General features: G+C 40.5%; 1 protein-coding gene across 1 annotated transcript in view; it reads right to left on the bottom strand.

Moving 5' to 3' along the window:
• Nucleotides 1-766: 766 nt before the first annotated feature.
• The window catches only part of PTPRN2 (protein tyrosine phosphatase receptor type N2), a 637,318-nt gene continuing 618,245 nt past the window's right edge, over nt 767-19,839 (bottom strand). Inside the window, exons 22-23 of the mRNA XM_040062696.2 lie at nt 10,054-10,127; nt 767-5,424 (exon numbers count right to left, since the gene is read on the bottom strand). Of these exons, the coding sequence (XP_039918630.1) occupies nt 5,353-5,424; nt 10,054-10,127 (146 nt within the window). The 3' untranslated portion in view covers nt 767-5,352. The remainder of the gene's footprint in view (nt 5,425-10,053; nt 10,128-19,839) is intronic.

Below are 19,839 nucleotides of genomic sequence, written 5' to 3'. Positions count from 1 at the left end.
GGCAAACATGTTTTAAGTCTTCTTCAAAACACAAGTGGAATTTTAACACATAACACAGGACCATGAAAACTGCCATGTCAGGGCTGTCTAAACCCAAAGACTGCTCTTTTATGGGAAATTGCTTCCTATACCCCAAGAAAAAGACCCTTTACTGAATGCTGTTTTTGTCTGGTAACCTTATACTTTATTCCTCTTAACCTTATTTAATGTGAGAGTGAGAGGTTTCCATTACCTGTTCAAATACTCCTATGAATTTCTACTATTTTAAAACTATAAGTCCTTGGCCATTTTGTGATGGTCTGACCCACCAGCCTTTCCTTCCCAAAAACATTTTCCTGCCTTTCATTTTCCTGCAAGCAGACACCATTTAATCTGTTTGTTAACTTGTACGCTCTGTGACACAGGCTCTGGGTGATTTTTTTCCGCTTCCTGGCAGTACAAAGAGGGTCCCTGTAACTCAGTGATTCTTTCACCTGCTTCACTTTCGGCTTGAACACAGGAATCTGTCTCAACCAAAATCCTGTAAGGCACAGTATTATAGGCCACACACCTGAGCCAGAGCTGGCTGAAATCTCTTTTCAGAGCAGATGAAATGTGCATACCCAAGCCATCAGCAGGGCATCAGCATTTGTGCCCGTCCCTGTGAGCTTCCTTTTCCCACCCTGGATAGTCAGACCTCACCCCTCCAGTGAGACAACGGCCCTGCTCCCACCCCCCAAATAAAAGCAAAGCACCAGCTGTTAATGCTGTATTCACAATACCATACTCCACAGACAACGTGACTTTATTCGCAATTATGATTTTTACAGAGGTAGAACAAAATACTTTGTATAATCTTTTTTCTTTTTTAACTATATACATATAGAGAATATAATAGAATGACAAGAAAGAAAAGGTTGTAAACAAAACAATATTATGCCATCAAATACAGTACAAACAGCATGCATGAACAGCTTCAAATGAAATCTTGCTGGTGTAACTTTATTTTTTTTTTTCTCATGTGGTAAATGAAGAGCAGTAAAGAGTCATGCTCTAATTGGATTGAGTATGCCACAGCTCTGCAATTTTGTTTTAATTATTTTTTATTCTTTTATGATAAACCAACAGGATCACTTTCTTTTCACTGTGGTGGGGAATGCTTTCGTAATGCCCAATGTAATATTAACAGAAAAATATAACAATCAAATCTACAAAGTGTACTCTCATTTAAAAAGCAAAACCATAGAAACTGTACAGTTTTAAAAAGCGAATTATCTCAAATGCTTCTTAAGAGAATTTTCTAAAGAAATAATAAAATATGAAGAATAAAAATGAGGAGAGCTATTGTTCTGTAACAAAGCTAATCAAATACTTGTTTTCTGTTCCAATAAACTTTTTTTTTAAATTAATGACTATTCTGGAAATTATGAAGTGGGCCAGGTTTTACTAATGTTCCACTTGACTAATAAAGCATGAACTCCTTACAGGTACTATAGCTGTCATTCCCCTGGGGATGGATGGGGATTGGTTCTGCATGCATGCTGGAGACAGGGACAAGGTTTAGTCATGGGTATTGATTCTAAAAATATTTTGAAATGTGTTAAACATTTAGTAGCTTCTATAAAAATAATCTGGCTTGTTTTGCTACTGGATTGAGATTTGGATTTGTGATTTTCTGCTGAAATTCATTCCTGGCCAAGGACTTCCACTGGGATGGGATTTACCTGGGCTGCAGCAGGTCCCACGACAGTGGCCAACAGCAATGGTTACAGCTCACACCTGAACACCTGAGCCAACAGCAAGCCCACACTTCTGTTCAGCCCTGTGCCTCAAGCTGAACCTCAAGGATGTGGGATAGGGGGAATGGTGCTGTCCTGCCTCTCCATTCCTCTAAATCCCAGCCCATGTCATGGAAAAGGCAAAGGCTGGAGAGAGCAACTGTGCATTCACTCCTGCGAAACATCAGCTCTGGTGACAACTGCCTTTCTGTCCCTCCTATCTGGACACACTGACTGCATCAGCAGGGGTCTGGTCAGGTCCCTGCCCTGCTCAGGGACAGCAGCTGTGTGTGCTGCCTGTGGGAAAACAGGGATTTCTGCCTCTGACCAGCGAGGAGCAGTGGGGTTAAATTGCCCTCCTGCAGGTCGCCCCCTAAAATGTCATTTAAAGACTCAACAGCACGAACAGAACCCGTACACTCCATTTGTCTTTGTCAAGAATGTGAGCATGTCCAATATTAAACACATGCTGTTTGTGGCCAAGAGTCAGGCACCAGCTCCAGCTTCAATTGCAATGAATTTACTAAAGATCAGCAGAAAATTGAACAGAGAAAGATGGTGGGTCTCATTTGACTTTGAGCTCTCAGGTGATCCCGTTCTTCAGGCAGAAGCTCAACTCAACCTGACAGTGAACGCGGGGTGCGTCCCATGTCCAGTGCAAGGGACTGGGGCTTGGCCTGAATAACATCCTTCACCAGATCAGAAGGATTAACTGCAGTGAAGAGAAATACCTGCCCTGCATGGCTAATCCATCTCTGTGGCTTCATCCATGGCTTTTGCATCTTCCTGGGAAATGGACAGTCAGACCCCTCTAGATTGCCCTGGTGCAACTGAAACCTGTGTTTCACTAATTGACCCTGCAGCAGATTATCACCCCCAGAAGCAGGGCATTTTTTGAGAGGTGTGAACAGTGTGCTATGCACAGACGAAATATTCTGTGTGGTTGTTTACAGTCAACAGAATAAGCCTTGCACCTCTTTGTGGAAGAACTCTACAAAACATGGCTGAAATAACAGGATTGTCGATGACGGTCAGTGGGAGATACTCCAACCCTCTGAGTAAGACTGCATCTTTCTGCTGTGTAAACTGCTCTACAAGGATGAATAAAACAATACAGTCCTGCCCCATTAGCCTTGGGGAAGATTAATGCCCTCTAATCTACGCTAAATAAACTCTGAAGCATGAAGTCCCACACTCAGCTGCTTGTGAATTAATAGGGATCACCCTGAAATTGCTATTATGAAATGCAAATATTTGCAAAAGAACAATTAAAAAATATTCCTGAAGTGCAACGAAAGGCTTGTCAGTCATGTTTGTGGTATGCACAGGGACAGTCAGGATGCAAACACTAATGAATCCCAGGGCAGAAATCTGTGGTAAAACCCCATTAGTCCATTGGCAGTGGGTGATGGCACAGCATCTCACACTGGGAAATCACTCCACCCAGTAATCAGAGGGCTTGGCTTAGGATGCCCCAGTTTTGATTCTTTGGACAGTTTGTTTGCATACAACTACCTGTATTTTCAGAAAGCTGCAGTACGTGGCTCACAGTAAATCTACTTCAAACACTTGCTGATACAGCTCAAACTGATCTCATCTGCCCTGATCTGCAATTTTGTGTTAGCTAAAGCAATAAAAGAATCCTGTTAAACCTAAATTATCAAATGAAAAAGGCAATTTTCTCATTTATACTCCATTAGTTTTTTTAGTTATTGCTAGGAAAGCTCTAAAATGCTTAGGCCATAAAATAAACATGTGGCTTAATGTACAGTATGTGTACTTAAGAGGATGATGGCATCTGCAGTAACTGCTCTGCACTGCTATAGTAATGGGATGCACAAATTAAGCAACAGCATATATCAAGTAAAGCATACAAAAATGTATGGCAAAAAGTACCAAGCCTTCTGCGCCTTTTTTTTTTTTTTTTTTTTTTTTTGGTAATACTTTAAATTGCTAAAAAGAAGAAATCACCAATATTCACACCTACAACACAATTGCAACATGGATGATATTGATTGATGCTCATCACCTCTGTGCCAGCAAAACTGTGTGATAACATTATTTTTAACATTTCACTGATTACAAGTTTATGAAAGCTCCCCTTCCCAAATTAAATTCAATGATATATTTTCCAGTGTTGAAGTTAAACAATTAGCCAAATATGGTTTCAAGCACACAACACTCGTAAGATTTTGGGAAAAAAGCACCCTAGATTCTTAATCATGGAGATGTAGGATAGCACATGAAAAAGCATCCAAGTATTCACTTTTGAAAATGAAATTAAGAGCCTAGATCACTTAGGTACCTTCAGTAATTTTACTCTGAGGCCCTTCATTCAAACACATCAGAGTACTATCAATAACGTAAATTCCTCTAGAAGAGTGCCACAACTAAACCTGTGAAATCACAGAGGCAAGATCACATATCCAAACCATTTACAGACATATTTTAGCATTACTTTGCAACAGTAGGCATTAGGCTTTTGAGAACACATGAATCTCTGAAATTCCATCTTTGTGCTGCTTTACCCCTTCAGTTCAAACAGGTGTCCTGCAGAACAAGGAGTAAGCAGAGCCTCTGCAGAGAGCTGCAACAAATGCCTGGATCAGACAAACTCAGAGAGAGTCATAAAATGCAGATTGGACATTTCTTCTTCTTCAGCCAGGCTGTTACAGAAATATACTTTCCTGGGCAAAAAGGATGGCACAGCGGAGCCTTACAGAGGGAAATGCAAAGACATGAAGGAGAGAATCCCATTTTCCTCCTCAGTAATCCCATGGAACAAACCATCTTTTTCCATAACAGCTCTGGACAATTAGCTGACTGCTGATAGGACCTTTCCCATCACCTGAGGGGAGCCTATGCTCTCCTCTCCTGTGCTGTCAGTGCCAGGTACACAGTCAGAGTTGTGCTCATTATCCCCTGGCTTCCCATTCATGTGACCAACATGTTTTCTCCCCAGTTGCAACAACCATGCAAGCCTCTTTTACTCATGGCACAAAGCTGAAAAGTAAACAACAGTTAAGAAAACATTTGCTTGCCAAAGCCTGGCATGAGAAGGTGCAAGCCCTCCTTGCCAGAGCCTGGACCTGTGTTTGCTCACACCCACAGTACTGTTTCATGCTCCAGCTTGGCATTGTATGGGAACAATCACCATCCTCTTCAGGCCCTCACTCTTATTCAGCCTTGGAGAAGTTCCAAAATATAACAGAACACAGTTTTCTGAGACTATATTGACTGCACTAATTACCCACAATATTGTATATTTGCTATTAAGAACATGAATGTGTGCTTTCAAAGTGTGACATTCAGGGCTTCAAGGATGTGGGAGGAATTAGATGGGTCGCTCTGTCACTTAATCCGAGGCTTCGATGTATTTTTAAAAATTTGTTTAAAACCCCCAAAAAACAGAAAACACATTTTAACTGTTGAACTTTTACCAGCTAAAGGAGTTTGTAAGGACCCTATCACTATGTGGTTACAACAGAAGATACACAGGTAAGGTCAGATCACGGTTTCCAAGAACATTCACAGGGACTGAGGATGAGGAGAACGAGGGATGGATTCTGCAGGAACCTTCAGGAGACTCAGCTGCTCACTGGGGAAGGGCCTTGAGTATTGCATTCACTTCCTCTGCCACCGCTGTCAAAGCAAACTCAAACTGCTCCTGCGGAGAGAACAAACGCACACCCTGAATAATAAAACAAAACCCTTTCCAGAAAGCCTAGTGCTCTATTCCACAGCTGAACGTCCTCAAGACATTGTTAAAAATATGAATATGCAGGATGAACTGCAAGGGAAAGGAACAAAATGTTCTGGGATTATTGATGTCATATAACATGTTTGACAGCATCTCGAAGCCAGAGTCATTTTAATGGAAAAAAATGTTAGTAGCAGAACCCAAGCTATTGGGACACTGATATATTGCCATTGCATGGTCAGAAGGGTTTGGGAGTAGCTGATCAGCCATTTCCTTCTGACACAGAGATGGGAACTTAATACACTATTGAAATATGAAGTAAGTGAGATGCTGTAAAGCAGAGACTTTGGCTTTTCTCAGGACTGCTTCTAGTTGAAAGAATCTAAAACAAATATCTCTTCCCCTGATACCTACTACATAGAACAGTATCAGCTTTTTGGCTTACCTGTCAATGATCTTTTTAAGCCTCTCTTTTTAACATCCTTTCCACACTCAAAAATTCCTCAATTTTCTTAAGATCACTCCTATATAAGAAATACTTGGGAAGGCTTTTCTCTGCTACTAATTTACTGTTACCTCAACACCAAAATGATTTACAAGCTTCTGTGCTGGGTTGGCAGAGGTGTGAGGGATACAGCCATGAATAGGTAACCTAAGTGCAACCCTAACACACTCCTGAACTGTGTAGTCCTACAGAAGAACAAAGTGGTTTTAAACCCTCAAAGTTAACAGGTGTTGTATTTTCCAAGCAAGTAATTTTTTCTTTATCTCAGCAATTTAGCTTACTGAAATATCTGACAGGGTGATTTGAAGTTTTGAGACTTTTCAGTGGAAAGTTTTCTCAAAATATAGGCAAATCAAAGACACCAGATAAGGACTGTGGAGAAGTTCCTGGATTTTCTGGAAGTACTCCAGAGGTTTAAGCCAGCTGGGGTCAAGAGCTGCTGAGGAATTGATTCTGAGGATGCAGGTTTGAGATGCACCCTGCAAAGCATCCCAAGATCACTGCTGGGATACTGTTTGTGTCTCCCATTAGAAAATTGGTGGTCTGCACCTGCAGCCCCTCAGCTGGTGCTGCCAGGGGCTGTACGGGATGGCTGCAGTACACAGCCACCCCCAAAAGCCATCACTGAACCGGTAACAATAATTTTCCACAGCATCTCATTTTACTGCAGAAATGGACAGGAAGGATGAAAGAACAAACTACAGATGTACAACTCATAGTTCAGAGAGGCAGCTGACTCTTAATTCCTGCGATCCAGTGCCAGTCTTCTCTGCCTTGTCTTACCCGACTGCAGTCAGCTCCCATGTGGAGACGCTTCACAGAAGCAATGATGGGCACAGTGCCAGAGCATAAAAAGCAGAACAAAACTCAGAATAATTTCTCAGTGACACTGCCATTCAAGAATTTTGCTGTCTGCTTGGTGCTGTCAAAGTGGCATCCATGTACACTTGCTGGACTGCAGCCAACAGCTTTTAATCAGACATTAATTCACCCTAAAGAGTAGGACTCACCCTCAGTAGGCACTGAAAATGGTGTGCATGACTGCCTAAGGCTCCCTGCACTGCCTAAGGTCTCTGCAATTCAAAGAAACACTGGGAATGCTGGGGGCCATCCAGGACCATCAGCTGTACTTTAACTGGAGCACAATGAGTGGGTGAGAGAAGCTGGGGAGCAGCAGGGTCAGAGAGGGCATGGACGGGACATGCTGGGGCAGAACCAAACTGGGTGCTCGTACCAGTTCAAAAAGCCTGAGGAAGAGTGTCTGCCTCGCCCAAGGACTGAGCAACAGGAGGTGTGCCCTTAATGACTGAGGCAAAACAATTTACAGAGCATAATCTGCACAGCCAGAGCTCAAAACTGACTGCAGTAAAGGGGACAGGAGAGCAGACACGAGATGGGAGGGAACGTGGCCTGCCAGGGATGGTGCAGCTGAGCTCTTCCCCCTCCATCCTTCTGCACAGCACACCCTGGTGAAAGGCAGGGAGTGCAGCTTCCACTGATGTGCATCACCACCCTCCCAGGAAAAGCCTTCCCACACCTTCCACACTTTTCCATGAGGACAGCTGCAGTTAGAGTAAATTAATGTCAGTAATTTTAAAAGGAGCTCAGTTTGTTGCTTTGTACAGCTACACTGCCATTCACATAGCCTATCTGCAGATACAAGACTGCCTGGAGATGAATTTTAACATCTAGTTTGCCTAGAAAACAGAGCTTTACAGACATTCTGTGGTGTCAGTTCACCTATAATGCAGAGGTGACAAAAATGTACTTTAAAAATGACTATGGCTATGTTTCATTAAGTCTACAAATAAAAATTCCCAGGAAAACAAAGTGAGTTCATGTAGCATACATAACACAGTAAGGAATCTATCTGCTATTTTAGGTTGTGAGAGGATATAGGAGACAGGAAAAAAATGAAATATATATATTTCACATCACAGAGAATACACTTCCTCCTTCATTACTTTTTCCTCTCACATGTGCCATATCAATTTTTTTTTACGGTTCCCCTGCAAAAAAAAATCCATCAAACCCACAAACCCTCTATTATGCTTCTCAGAAATGCAGAATGTCATTATGATAATTTCATTACAATTTATTATATACAGTGCTTTTGAATTAAAGATCCCTTCCAGAAGACAAAATGCTGCAAACAAATCTTTCCCATGCCTATTGGAAAGGTGGAGCGCTGCCTGCTGGAAACACAATAACATTGCTGAAGGAAGTTGGTGTTTATTTTGCCTAGGGATATTCTGTAATTGGCATTTCTAACCTGACTTTTAATCCATCGTTTTAAATTACTCCAAGAATCTAATATTCCTCATTTGTATTCAGTTGGGAAAGCACAGGGGTTTGTTTAAATCCATCAGAAAAATTCTCTGGGGATTGTGCATTGCTAGCATGTAACCAGATATTTATAATTTGCAAGACATTAGCTTGAATAAGTGATTTGGGTGGTTTTGAGAAAATGACAATGATGGAAGAAGGAGCAAGAGGAGAGATAAGCAATATCCTGAGAAAATTTTTCATCCTGGATGAAAACACAGGATACATTTGTTTTCTGGAGCTCTTTCAGACAAATGTTTGGAGGGAAAAAAAAACCCCAACCATGTCTTGAGGGAGATTTTCATGGAACTCAAGTAACCATTGCTGAGCTAAGCAGGAGAAGTTGTTCACATAACCTCATTCTTTGGTTCTGGAGCGATGTTTTGTTTTTTCTTCTGCTGAAGGCAACAAGCTGTAATTTCTCTACCCTGAAAAGGAAACTGAGCTCTAGGTTGCCACAGAGCTGCTACATATTTTGAATGTATCCGCAGAGTAGTCCAGGATTTACATCTTACCTCAGAGTAAATATACATGACATTGGATACTGTGTGCTATTTGCCTTTTTTTCCAGTCTGAATAACCAAAGCAGAAGAAAGACTCATGCAATTTTATGCCTTCCTTGCAGATAAAGATTAGTTAGTTTTGACTGGCTCATCTTTATTTTTCATGCACTTAATTGGTAAATAATAATTAACATTCCTCAAGCTGTTCTTCAGCAGTATTTTCCCTACTATTAGTAGGAGATAACATGACTGGGAAGAGATTCAGGAAAAATTATGAACCAATGATTCCTGCAACACACATTTATTTCACCTTTGCCCCTCAGCAATTTCAGCTCCCTAAACACTGCAGAATTTCCTATCAGTTCCAGCCTGGCCAAGACACAGTGCTGTCACATTGCTCTTGTTACTCAGTTTGGGACTGTAACTAACATTTGATATTTTATAAGGCCATAAACAGATTTATTTCACCTCCATACCATGAAAGTTTCTTTATTGTCATATTTGCAGCTCTTAACTTGCAGCACATATCCCAAAATATCATTCCATACATCACTGGAATTGTTAATAACAGGAAGTTTCATTTCTAATTTAAGGGACTAGAATTGCACCATCAGCTACTATGTTTAAAAGTTTTACACTGTGGAAAAATGTCAAAACTATTACAACTGACAGGAATTTGAGAGTACGGCATTCATCTCACCAAAGTGTAAAAATATAGTTACTATGTCACATCCATAAAGGCTGAAGGCATGATGCAAGCTCTTCCATTCAAAGATACTAACATGATTGCCTGCAAAACTTTATTTCCTTTAATTCAAAACTTTTGGGTTATTTTTTCCAGGAAAAAGCATCAAATGCAGCAGTTACCATCTTTTTAATGAGTAGAAGCATTAAAAAAATATTACATGCACAGTTAAGCACAGATACTCTAAGAAAATAATCCATAGTTCAGGATGAAAGCAAGAACATTCTTTCAAATGCACATTTTCTTTAGCAGGCTATAGATTGTTGTCTTGACTGCCCTTCATATATGGTAATCAAGATAGATGTTGGAGATGTTACAAGAAAGAACAGTAAACACCAAAGAAAGTAACCTAGATAAATCTTCAGCATAAATAAACCTCAGTTGGTAGGGAGCCAAACAGAGTAATCAGCAAGCGACCTGCGTTAAATTAGGTCATACCCTCTCTCTTCTGTCATGAAAACAACTACTGTGAAAGACCTTTAATGTATTTAAAATCCCAGTGGATTTATTGACAGTACCTTTGTCTGGACCATGCCTGGTCTCTGGTCCCTCAAGTGCTCCAGGGTAGCAGCAATATCAATCTCTTTAGCACCTGCAACAAACCACAAATTGGGCTGAGTTCAGAGCACAAGATAATCCATGCTGCATCTGTCAATCTCTTGCTATCGGGTTCCCTTTGGGCTAACAGTCCAATTGAAAATTATTACATCCATCTCTCAGCAGACTTGGCAGGCAGCTGCAATTTTTGTCTTCATATAAAAAAATAAGAGGTTGGGGGACCTTTTACTAACATTAATTCAAGAGAAGCCAGAGAAAAACAAATTCTTAAAAATGTCTCTGCACCTAGAGCAGGATATATTTTGTGGAACCTGAGGGTCTGTGATGGCAATGCCACTGAGCATCCCTTTGTCACTTCTTAGAGTAGGCACTGAATTAAGGGCCTGAACCACACAAAGATTAATGCTGCAAAAACAAGATTTAGGTGACCTTTTGTTACCTGCAGCTGACATCCAGAAAACCTGTCAGTGGCTTCCTAGTTCAGGACCTGTCAGACCACCTTGCTGTGGTCACTGTTTCACCTGGCCAATCTATGGCATTTTCTTTAGGTTCTGCTCCAGGTGTCTGGACACAGCTGCCCTGTAGCCATTGGTAGCACCAGGACATGTGAAATAACACAGACAGCCTGACTGGTGGGAATGGCTCCCTGCCCCATGCACACAGAGGAGCTTTCTTTTAATACATGAACTATGGGGATCAAAGGAAGTCCTTGAGCCTCTTCCCTTTCTTATAATCCACAGAGACTAGAGAACTGAAGGGGACAGGGAAATGCTGATTTCCTCCTCAGTTTCCTCCGATGACTGATATTTCAAGACCACTCCGCATATCTTCCTTAAGGTGCCTAATTTGATGTTTTATGAAGGAATTGAGGGGAAATCAGGATTTTGGTTCTTCTGGTATGAACTTCAAGAGTAGAAGCCTGGCTGGAAATCCTATGAGGTGAAAAGTTCACCTGCAGAACTTGGCTTTCTTGTATCTGCTCCATTCTGCATGTCCCAAGAACACCTCACGGTACCACAGCACCAGGCAGACGGGCAGAGGGTCATCCTAATGCAAGTGTAACTACTCCGTCCCTGCTCCATTGTGCCCTACTGCCCTGGCTGGCTGTTCATCCTCCGAGGGCTGATGGGGGCCCATAGCTACAGGAGCTTGGAAACGTGTCGACCTCAGGTCTCTCCTCTTTCGTACATTCACTTTCATCACTGGATGGTTTGTCAAGGGCAAAGATTGCCCCCAATTCTGAAATCTGCTCTATTTTAAGGGATACTCAGTGGTGTGCTCTGAAGAAGATTTGTCAACCACTTCCCATTGCCTAGTCCTACAGATTTTCTGGTCCACCCTCTGCCAGTTTGGGACTTCCTTCTGGAGGCACTTAAATATCCCCAAATATTCACAGGGGTCTCAATGGCCAACCTGTGGGCCATGCACCAAAGTACTGCTGCTGTAACGTAACTTGTACACATCTAGAACACATTCTTGTTGAGTTCCCAGAACTGGATTTGGAGAATTGGATCCAACACTTACCACTCTTCCTACAACTCTTCTAATTTAAGGGCTTGTCTACCTGTAGTTGGGTTCATATCAATGTAAACAACATGCACCTCCTCATTTACCCAACTCACCTTTATAGCTCAGCACCATATTTTTAAAAATAACATCAGCTCTACAAGAATAATTGATTTCGAATATGTTCTTCAAATCAATGAAAATATGTTCTTCAGCTGTATCAGAAATGAAATGAATTAATTCTGTAAATATAATAGTTACAACTTAGAAATGGTATCTGACAGACAGTTTTTCCAATTACCACGGGTTAGGGCATTTCATGCCTTTTCCTCCCCACCTCTCCACAGGATTTACAGGGATGAGCTTTGAAAAAAAAAAATGAAGGTTGTATTTTAAAATAAAAATCCCCCAAATCTCCTTACAACAAAGCAATACTTACATGCACTGTAAAGTCTGATAACAGTGACAGTAATTATACCTTAAATCTGTTGCAGGTTTTCAAGTGGCAATTCATCTGGAAAGCATCACTAAAGGTACCCTCTTCACAAACCCTAACACTGGAGTAACACAGTAGCTCTCTTCAGTGCTTACCCTCATGCATACATGTGCAATTAGGTGGGATTTTCCTGTTCCACCACAGCTGTGGATGGAAGCAGAGCTATGTGAGTACTGCACATGCTTTACAGCCTCACTTGTAGCCTTGTTTGATTACCAGGAAAGGAAACGTTCCAGTAGCATCTTGGTTCAAAGTAAGAGGAATTCCCCTTTCAGAAATTAAGACACAAGAAATATTTAAGACACTGTCATCCATGGCCAGTGTTAAGCACAGTTCTGAGCTTCCCAGGTGTATGCTACAAGGATGAGCCCAGAGATTCTCCCACTGCAGCTGGCAGGCTCAGTGACTGTGAACATGTATGTCCCCCCACCACTGAGGGATGACCTCTATTTGCAAATACTCTACATCCTCAGGACAAAAAGAGAAAAGATTCGTGACAAGACATAGTTACACTCTTTAATGGACAGACAGGCTTCTGAGTTTACCTTTGAAAGAGTTAATTCCTCCATTTCTGTGATGCAGACTGCAGGCATTTACCACTGAAGTGATGTTTGCTTTTTTATCATCATTAAGGGAATGACATGACTAATAGCATGAACAACACTTGATTAAAAAATCCTGATTTAGAAAAACACCAAAGATTACGCATGCACTGGAACATAAGAACAACCCTAGTGGGCTGGTGTGCTTAATGGGATGCTTGTTCTCAAGTGTTTTGTCAGTAAAGTCCCTAAAATATCAGTTTTTACTCACTAATGTCCCCAGCCCATGGGCTGAGATCAGCAGGTCACCCAAAAGCATTTCTGATGTCCTCAGCCATTGGTAATTTTAAGGACAAACAGAGGAAACCAAGTGTCTTGTTCAGATGGCATTGGGTTAGACAATCCAAAGGAGAGACATGGATTGGTTTATTACACCCTTTTTTCCATCTGTGAATGCCTTGGATACTATGGTGATGGAAAATACATAAGTGCCTGGAAAAACTGATCAATGAAACTTAGTGCTGCAAAGACAGGACCCTTTTCAGAAAAAAAAAAAAAAAAAAAAAAAAAAAAAAAATCTCAGAAGAAGAAAATTCACAGGAGAGAAGATGAAATCAACAGCATAGGAAATAGCCAGCATGATTTCTTCTCTCTCTACGTGAGTAAGCCTCTCTTCCTCCTCAGCATCTACATGCTCTGCACCTATTCCCTTATTGTGACTAAAAAAAAGTGCTTAAATACATATTGCTAATCCTCTATTAAATCTCATTTTGTGATGAGGGCTTTTTTCCATTCAAACGTAGGACACTCTGCTTCTGGATTATGTAAATTCAGCTCACTGCTATTGGCACCTACAATAATCTGTAAAAAGTTTTCTGGTGACAGACAGACAAAGAAGAGATTTTCAAGGCACAAAGGGAGGTCTGAACCCAACCTGCTTTCACAGGTGAGAAGAGTTCAGTGTTTAAGTGCAGTGTGAACTTTTGACTCTCTTAAGAATTATTTTGCTGCAATCTGACACAAATTCAACACTTTCTTTGCCATGCTAAGGCTTTCTCTTTTATCTGGGAGTATGACAAGATGGCATTAAATTCTACAGTACCCAATAACAATTTATTTATGCTTTTGAGCCATTTCAGGTGGCAAAAAGTACAGCATATGCTACATGACATTGGGAGAGATGGATATTGCATCTAAGGACATTAAGGTCAAGTCATGCTCTTACTGAGATGGCTGCAAAATATCCAAACACTGCTAAGGCATCTGAAACACTGCTTATCTGGAAAGCCCAAATACAAATGAAATTTTATGCAGTGGTTTAGAGCAAAAGCTGGAAGAGCTTGATCCACTGGTTCTAAGGATATCCAATTATTGGAAGTCTTTTGCTTAGGCTTCTAACCTATTAACTCCAGTAATAGATGCAGACGTCAATTTATTGTCATACAACAAATAATCCACAGGAAGGGTTAAAAATACTCGGCTGGACAGCAAGTGACATTTGGAAAAGAAAACAAAACATCTCAAAAATGCAGTATTTTCTATCTTTTCTTCCCACCAATATGTGTCTGTCTGCTACTGGTTTCAGAAGCTAAAGGGAGGGATAAAAGAAGAAGCATTTAAACAGTAAAGAACTGCCTTTTCACCTTTTGACTATATTTTACTCTGCAGGGAATAAATCTAGGTTGTGTTTGTGACAGGCTTTTTCACAATGGATTTCATTGCTTGTTTTAAATGAACATATGAATGTAACTTAGTGTGAGACTGAGCTAATATTGTACCAGCAGTATTGTGAAAAATGACTGTGCAAAGTGCTATTTTTTTAAAAACAGAACATACATTTGCAGTAATTTACTGTGAGCCAGATACTGCCAGCCTTCCCCTGCCCCTAGCAGCTCAGTGAGCTGGCTGAGTAAATACCTCTGAAAGCACTTCCACACCAGTGCAAGCCAGATTTTAACTTCAGTAATTAACTATCATCTTCCTAAAGGCTCGAAGCATTCACAGTGAGTGCACAACAACCCACATCAGGAACATTAACTGCATAAACTAAAAGAAAACAAGAGAAGATGCAAGCCGAATGATATTTTGCCCCCAAGGAGAGAAGCGGTTTCTGAAGTTTAGGGTCATATCCTTTGCAACCCTGCAGGCATGAATGCTGGATGCATGCTGGCACTTAACAGCTGGTGCTCCTGATTAGCAGATCTCGAGGGGTTAAAGTGTTTGCCTTCAGACAGTCGTGCAAGTGGAGTATCCAGCACGTCATACAAACATGGGCAAATTCCCCTTTTCTCCTGCAATAAATAACGACCCAGCCTAATTCTGCTGCAATAGGCTCCATGAGGTTACCAGCAGCTCACAGTATTTAAAGTCAGTGCGAATTACCTAATATTAGTTTTATGACTGTAATAATGAAAGCTTCCCTCTCTTCTCATTCCCCTAGACATGGCAGGGGTCCTATTTTGCGAGGCACAAGACACACGAGAAACACTCTGTGGAGGATGGTCCCCTCCACATTGCAGCAGCACTGCTGTCACCACGATGGCGCAGGAATATGACAATGTTTGTCAAGAGGAGTAACATCTTTAAATGCATCAGATGGGGAAAAAAAATGAAGACACATCATTAAAAAGTTTTTCTCAGGTTCAGCAAACTAAGAGTTTGTGCATCTGAAAATATGCTGGGTTGGGTTTTTTTTCAGTTATAAGAACAATCAGCATTTGTTACATAAATGCATGAGAAGTTTTAGCTTAATTAAGGTAATCTTTAAGATTTTTATGTAATAGGCTTGAACATACACTGAAAGCAAAGTCAAATGTTCTGTTTTATTCAGTACTAATGAAAAGTGCAGCATAGATTCTGTGAGATGGATAGAATTTTATATTAAAGCTCTGTCTTAAAAGGAATATTTTAGATTCTAGATGCTCTGAATTTTCTATGTATTTATAAAAATAAAATTATGCTTAAATACTTCATCAAAGCAGTTATTTGTGGGGGGTTTTCTTTTAAATAATCCAAACTGAAGAGTTTTCTTTGTGAATGTTTCACAAATACATTTTGCTCATAAATATTAAATTAAAAAGGATTTTTCTAGTTGAGGAAAACTTACAGATCTACCATCATATATACTCAAAAAGATGTAACTCTGCAGAATGGCTATAACTTTGTTACTGTGAGTCCTAAAGGATGGCTTGGTCATTAGGGGGCTATGTTTAGATAGATTTCAGTTCTCTTCCAGACTGAGACTTTGACTTTTTGCACCACTTGGGCTAAATCATTAAATTCACCCTATGTTTCACACCATCATTTATAAAATGAACCGTTTTTTTTTTCCCCTGCCTAATGAGTTGTTATGAAAGCAAATCCATTAATGATTATAAGGTACTTGGACACCAGAGAGGTGAAGACCTAGATAGATCCTCTTATTTTTTTTTTCCAATACCCCTTGCACCTTTCTCAGCCCATTTTCTGTTCTCCTTGATAATAAAGTGATTGCAATACTGAACATATGAGGTAGGAGTCATGCTGAGCACTTTTAAAGGGGGGATTATTAGCACCTTTACCATTTCTCCTTTAGGAAATGATGATGATCGGTGCGGGAATAAGCATTTATCCCAACAGAAAAAAATGGAGCACTAAGGGCAATACAGAAATGATTTGTCAAATGCCTTTCCTCTTCTAGCAGAAAGTATTCAGCTTCATTCTAGTCAGATATTACCTGCCTAATGCATCTTTTTATATTTATTATATTGTATAGATTTTGAATTAGGCCTTGAAGGGCAAAGGGACTTGTTAGCTAAGATTAAAAACTGGCTTGTTAAAATCTTGAAGGGACAGTCCCTACTACAGTTCTTTATGCTGTTGTTGCTAGAAGCTGAAAAAGAACCAATTAGTGTTTGCAGGATGCTGCTGATCCGCAGCCTTTAGCCTCGGATCCTGCACGGCTCAGTATTCCCAGGCAGCTGGGAGTGCTGTGGAAGACACGCTTGTAATAATGTGAAACAGCAAAAAATACACTTGAGAAAGAAAATAAGGGGAAACAATACAGTGCCAGTGAGGACACTAAGCTGTCTCATCAGTGTGCCTGTGTTTAGGAAGAATAAAAGTGCTTGTCATGTTTGGGTGATGGCTGCATGACTCATGTCTAAAAGCGGTGCGTCATGGTCAAAGCAAACTGGCGCGGAGCGGCCTCACGCTGCCTTTCTTCCCTCCCCATCTGAAGACTGACAAAGAGGCTTTCTTAGGTACTGGACTTTCTGGCCCTTTTCTGCGTTCAGCTTTGCCACAGCAAGGAGACAGTCAACTATGGAGACCAAAGGACAGACAGAAAATAGATCCAGGTCTGTCAGGAGCCTAATACACAAACACACCCACTACACTTCTGTCTGCCGTAGTGCATAGAGAAGTGGGCTCTCGTGGGAGTTAGGAGGGTAAATCAGCACCCATGGACTATTACACTGTCACAGCCATGCTGTTTCCAATGTCTAATGTAGCTGGACATAGCATGGATATGCTGTAGATCTGCAAATCTCCTAAAGCCCTACATGCCTCCATCTTCCCACTGGCAGCTTTTAAAGGAAGGCTCATGTAGCTGCCCCAGCAAGTGTTTGCCCCATTGAGTACTTAATGTTGCAGCAAAACGTTTAATCACACCATATGAGGGGCAAACTCAATCTGATTAAAGAGAAAAGGGTCATAACTAGGGGGAGTGTAACACCACTTCTTCACTGACCATTAGTTTTAATAGCAAACCGGTAATATTTACTAACTAGCTTAGTCTCAAAGGCCCAACCTCATCTCATCTACTCCAGCCATCCTTGAAGTTCCAATTGGAGTTAGTCATCTCCTCTCTCAACAGCTAAGAGAGAGAGAGGATAAGCTCTGATGGGCAATTCATTTGCCTGAGAATTATCCTCCAGAGGTGCGTATCACTCTCCTTGATGACTGAGGGGACCCAGACAACTAGGTTAGGTGAGATACTTAACACTAGGTGTTTTATGTGTCATAAGTTAGCTGGAGTGAACCTGGGCTGAAAAGAGCTGAGTTCCTGCTCTTCACTTCTGGGCTCACAAATGGTAGAATCTGCTAAAGCTTACGGTGTTTGAGACCCGTGCTTTGCGTTTGTAGCCTTCCCTGTTTTCCTTACCTCCACATTTGGTGATTTTGAGCGAAATGACAGAAGAAAGGCAACATGGAGCCACAATATAAAAATAAACCAGCAGCACAGTGTAGTGAAGGCCATGGAAGTGAAAAATGTGTCCTATAAGTAGCTGTTGCTTGTATAGTGCTCTGCAGCAAAGAAACAAGAGTATTTTCTTCAATTTGCATTAAGTGCCCGCTAAACAAAAACATTTGTAAGTATTAGAGATAAAAAAGGGGCCTGACCATCAGTTAGAAACTGCAAAAATAAAAGCAATTTTCCTTTGTAGTTATCCAGATGTCTCTTGCTGTAGCTCTGCTCTTGGCCAGGAGGATCATTTGATGCTTTTCATGGAAAGAGAAAAGCATCAGCAAAATCCTAGTGAGGGCTACACTTTTAAAGATAACAAAAAAGATTAATGTATTCAGGTTGGCATTTTCATTATAAGCTTATTCACTCTTTGAGATGGACAAAATCTGTGTGCATGTGTGTGTAGTTAAGGATGGATCCAGCCTATGCCTGAGTCAGTAAACTGTCTGTAATTTCAGACAAAGTACGTAAGTGCTTCTATGCACCTAACAACAACCCAAATTAAAACTTCATTACTTTTATTAAAAAGAAAACCAAACAAAAACAATTTCAATAAAAGTACCCAATGGGCAAAGCAAGCATGTAAGTGGAGAAGGGAGTGCTTAAAGTGATAAAAGAGAAGTAATTAAAATTATTGTGACAGTCATGTACACACAGTATACATTACATATATGCATTACATAATGTGTTACTGTTTACACAGTTTTTTATTAATACTTGAAGACTGCATGTAATAAATGTACAAATGTCATATGGCTTTGTCAGTACACAGTCCAAATGAAGGTGACACTGAAGATTGGGCACAATCTACTGTTTTAAAAAATTATACAGGAAAAAAAATGCTTCTAAGTTTTACACCGATTTTAACAGCCTTGCAGGGAGAGAAATCCACTGCTGACATGTCAGTTTTTAAGCTAATATCCTTTGTCGATGCAGAAAAAAAACATGCAGAAACCACTCACTGTAACTGAATGCAAATGGATGCTAATTTGAGGACCTATCCTTCCTCACTTCCAGTGTGTGTGAGAATTGTCACATTGTATTCCATACACAATAGGAATTGTTTCTCTTTTACAATTAGATTTCCTCCACCCTCCCCAGAAGTTAAAATGAATATGCCTAAATTACTACAGAAGAACTGCTAAAGAAATGGATGTTAAGGAGCTTTATTCCATATGGGGTAAAATATCCTGTAATCACCTATTGTCACTGTAGAAAATACAAGTGCACACGTCTAAATTCAACTTACATGTGCATGTGCAGACACACACACACACACACACACACACACACACACACACACACACAAAGCACATACAGAGCAAGTATTGTGAATGTGCTGTTACTTCCTGCTAATAGATGTTCCCCAGGATCAGCTCCCATGGAGTTTTACACAATTTGCTTCCTTTAGTATGTCTTCCAGAAACTCTTGGTACATTACCCGAAAGGCAGTTGATCTCCAGGTGACGAATCAAACACGAACAAAGTTAAGATGCTTATTGCAAAAAATGACATTTGTGAAAACATGTCTCACTTGGCCTTAAAAAAATCTTCAAGCCCCCTTTGGAAAATATGCACTTTCTTTCCAAGAGACACAGAAGTAGCTCGCCTACATAAATCTATTAAATTGTAAGAACTACACTTTACATTACTTTCATTTTACGTTGCACGTAGGTGGTAAAGCTCTCACAAGACAGTACATGGAGTGACCTGAATAAAAGATGCCAGCGTTATGGATTCATTCTTCAAACTCTTTAAACAGAATTTATCCTTAAAAGTGACTAAACTGGTCCAGCTATAGAAACTGTGGAATAACTACACTTTAGCTACCAAATTGTGCCCTTTACAGCCAGAAGACCACCACTGGTCAACTTAACACTTCTACATGAGACTAGCTACCAGAAAAGAAATTATTTTACTCTCTGTATATAAACTTCCTTTTCCAAACACGTGTGCAGCTGCTTCCAAAGCACAG

This window comes from Hirundo rustica, chromosome 1, assembly GCF_015227805.2.
Source record: "Hirundo rustica isolate bHirRus1 chromosome 1, bHirRus1.pri.v3, whole genome shotgun sequence".
Classification (NCBI taxonomy): domain Eukaryota; kingdom Metazoa; phylum Chordata; class Aves; order Passeriformes; family Hirundinidae; genus Hirundo; species Hirundo rustica.
This window is presented reverse-complemented; position numbering and strand designations above follow the sequence as displayed.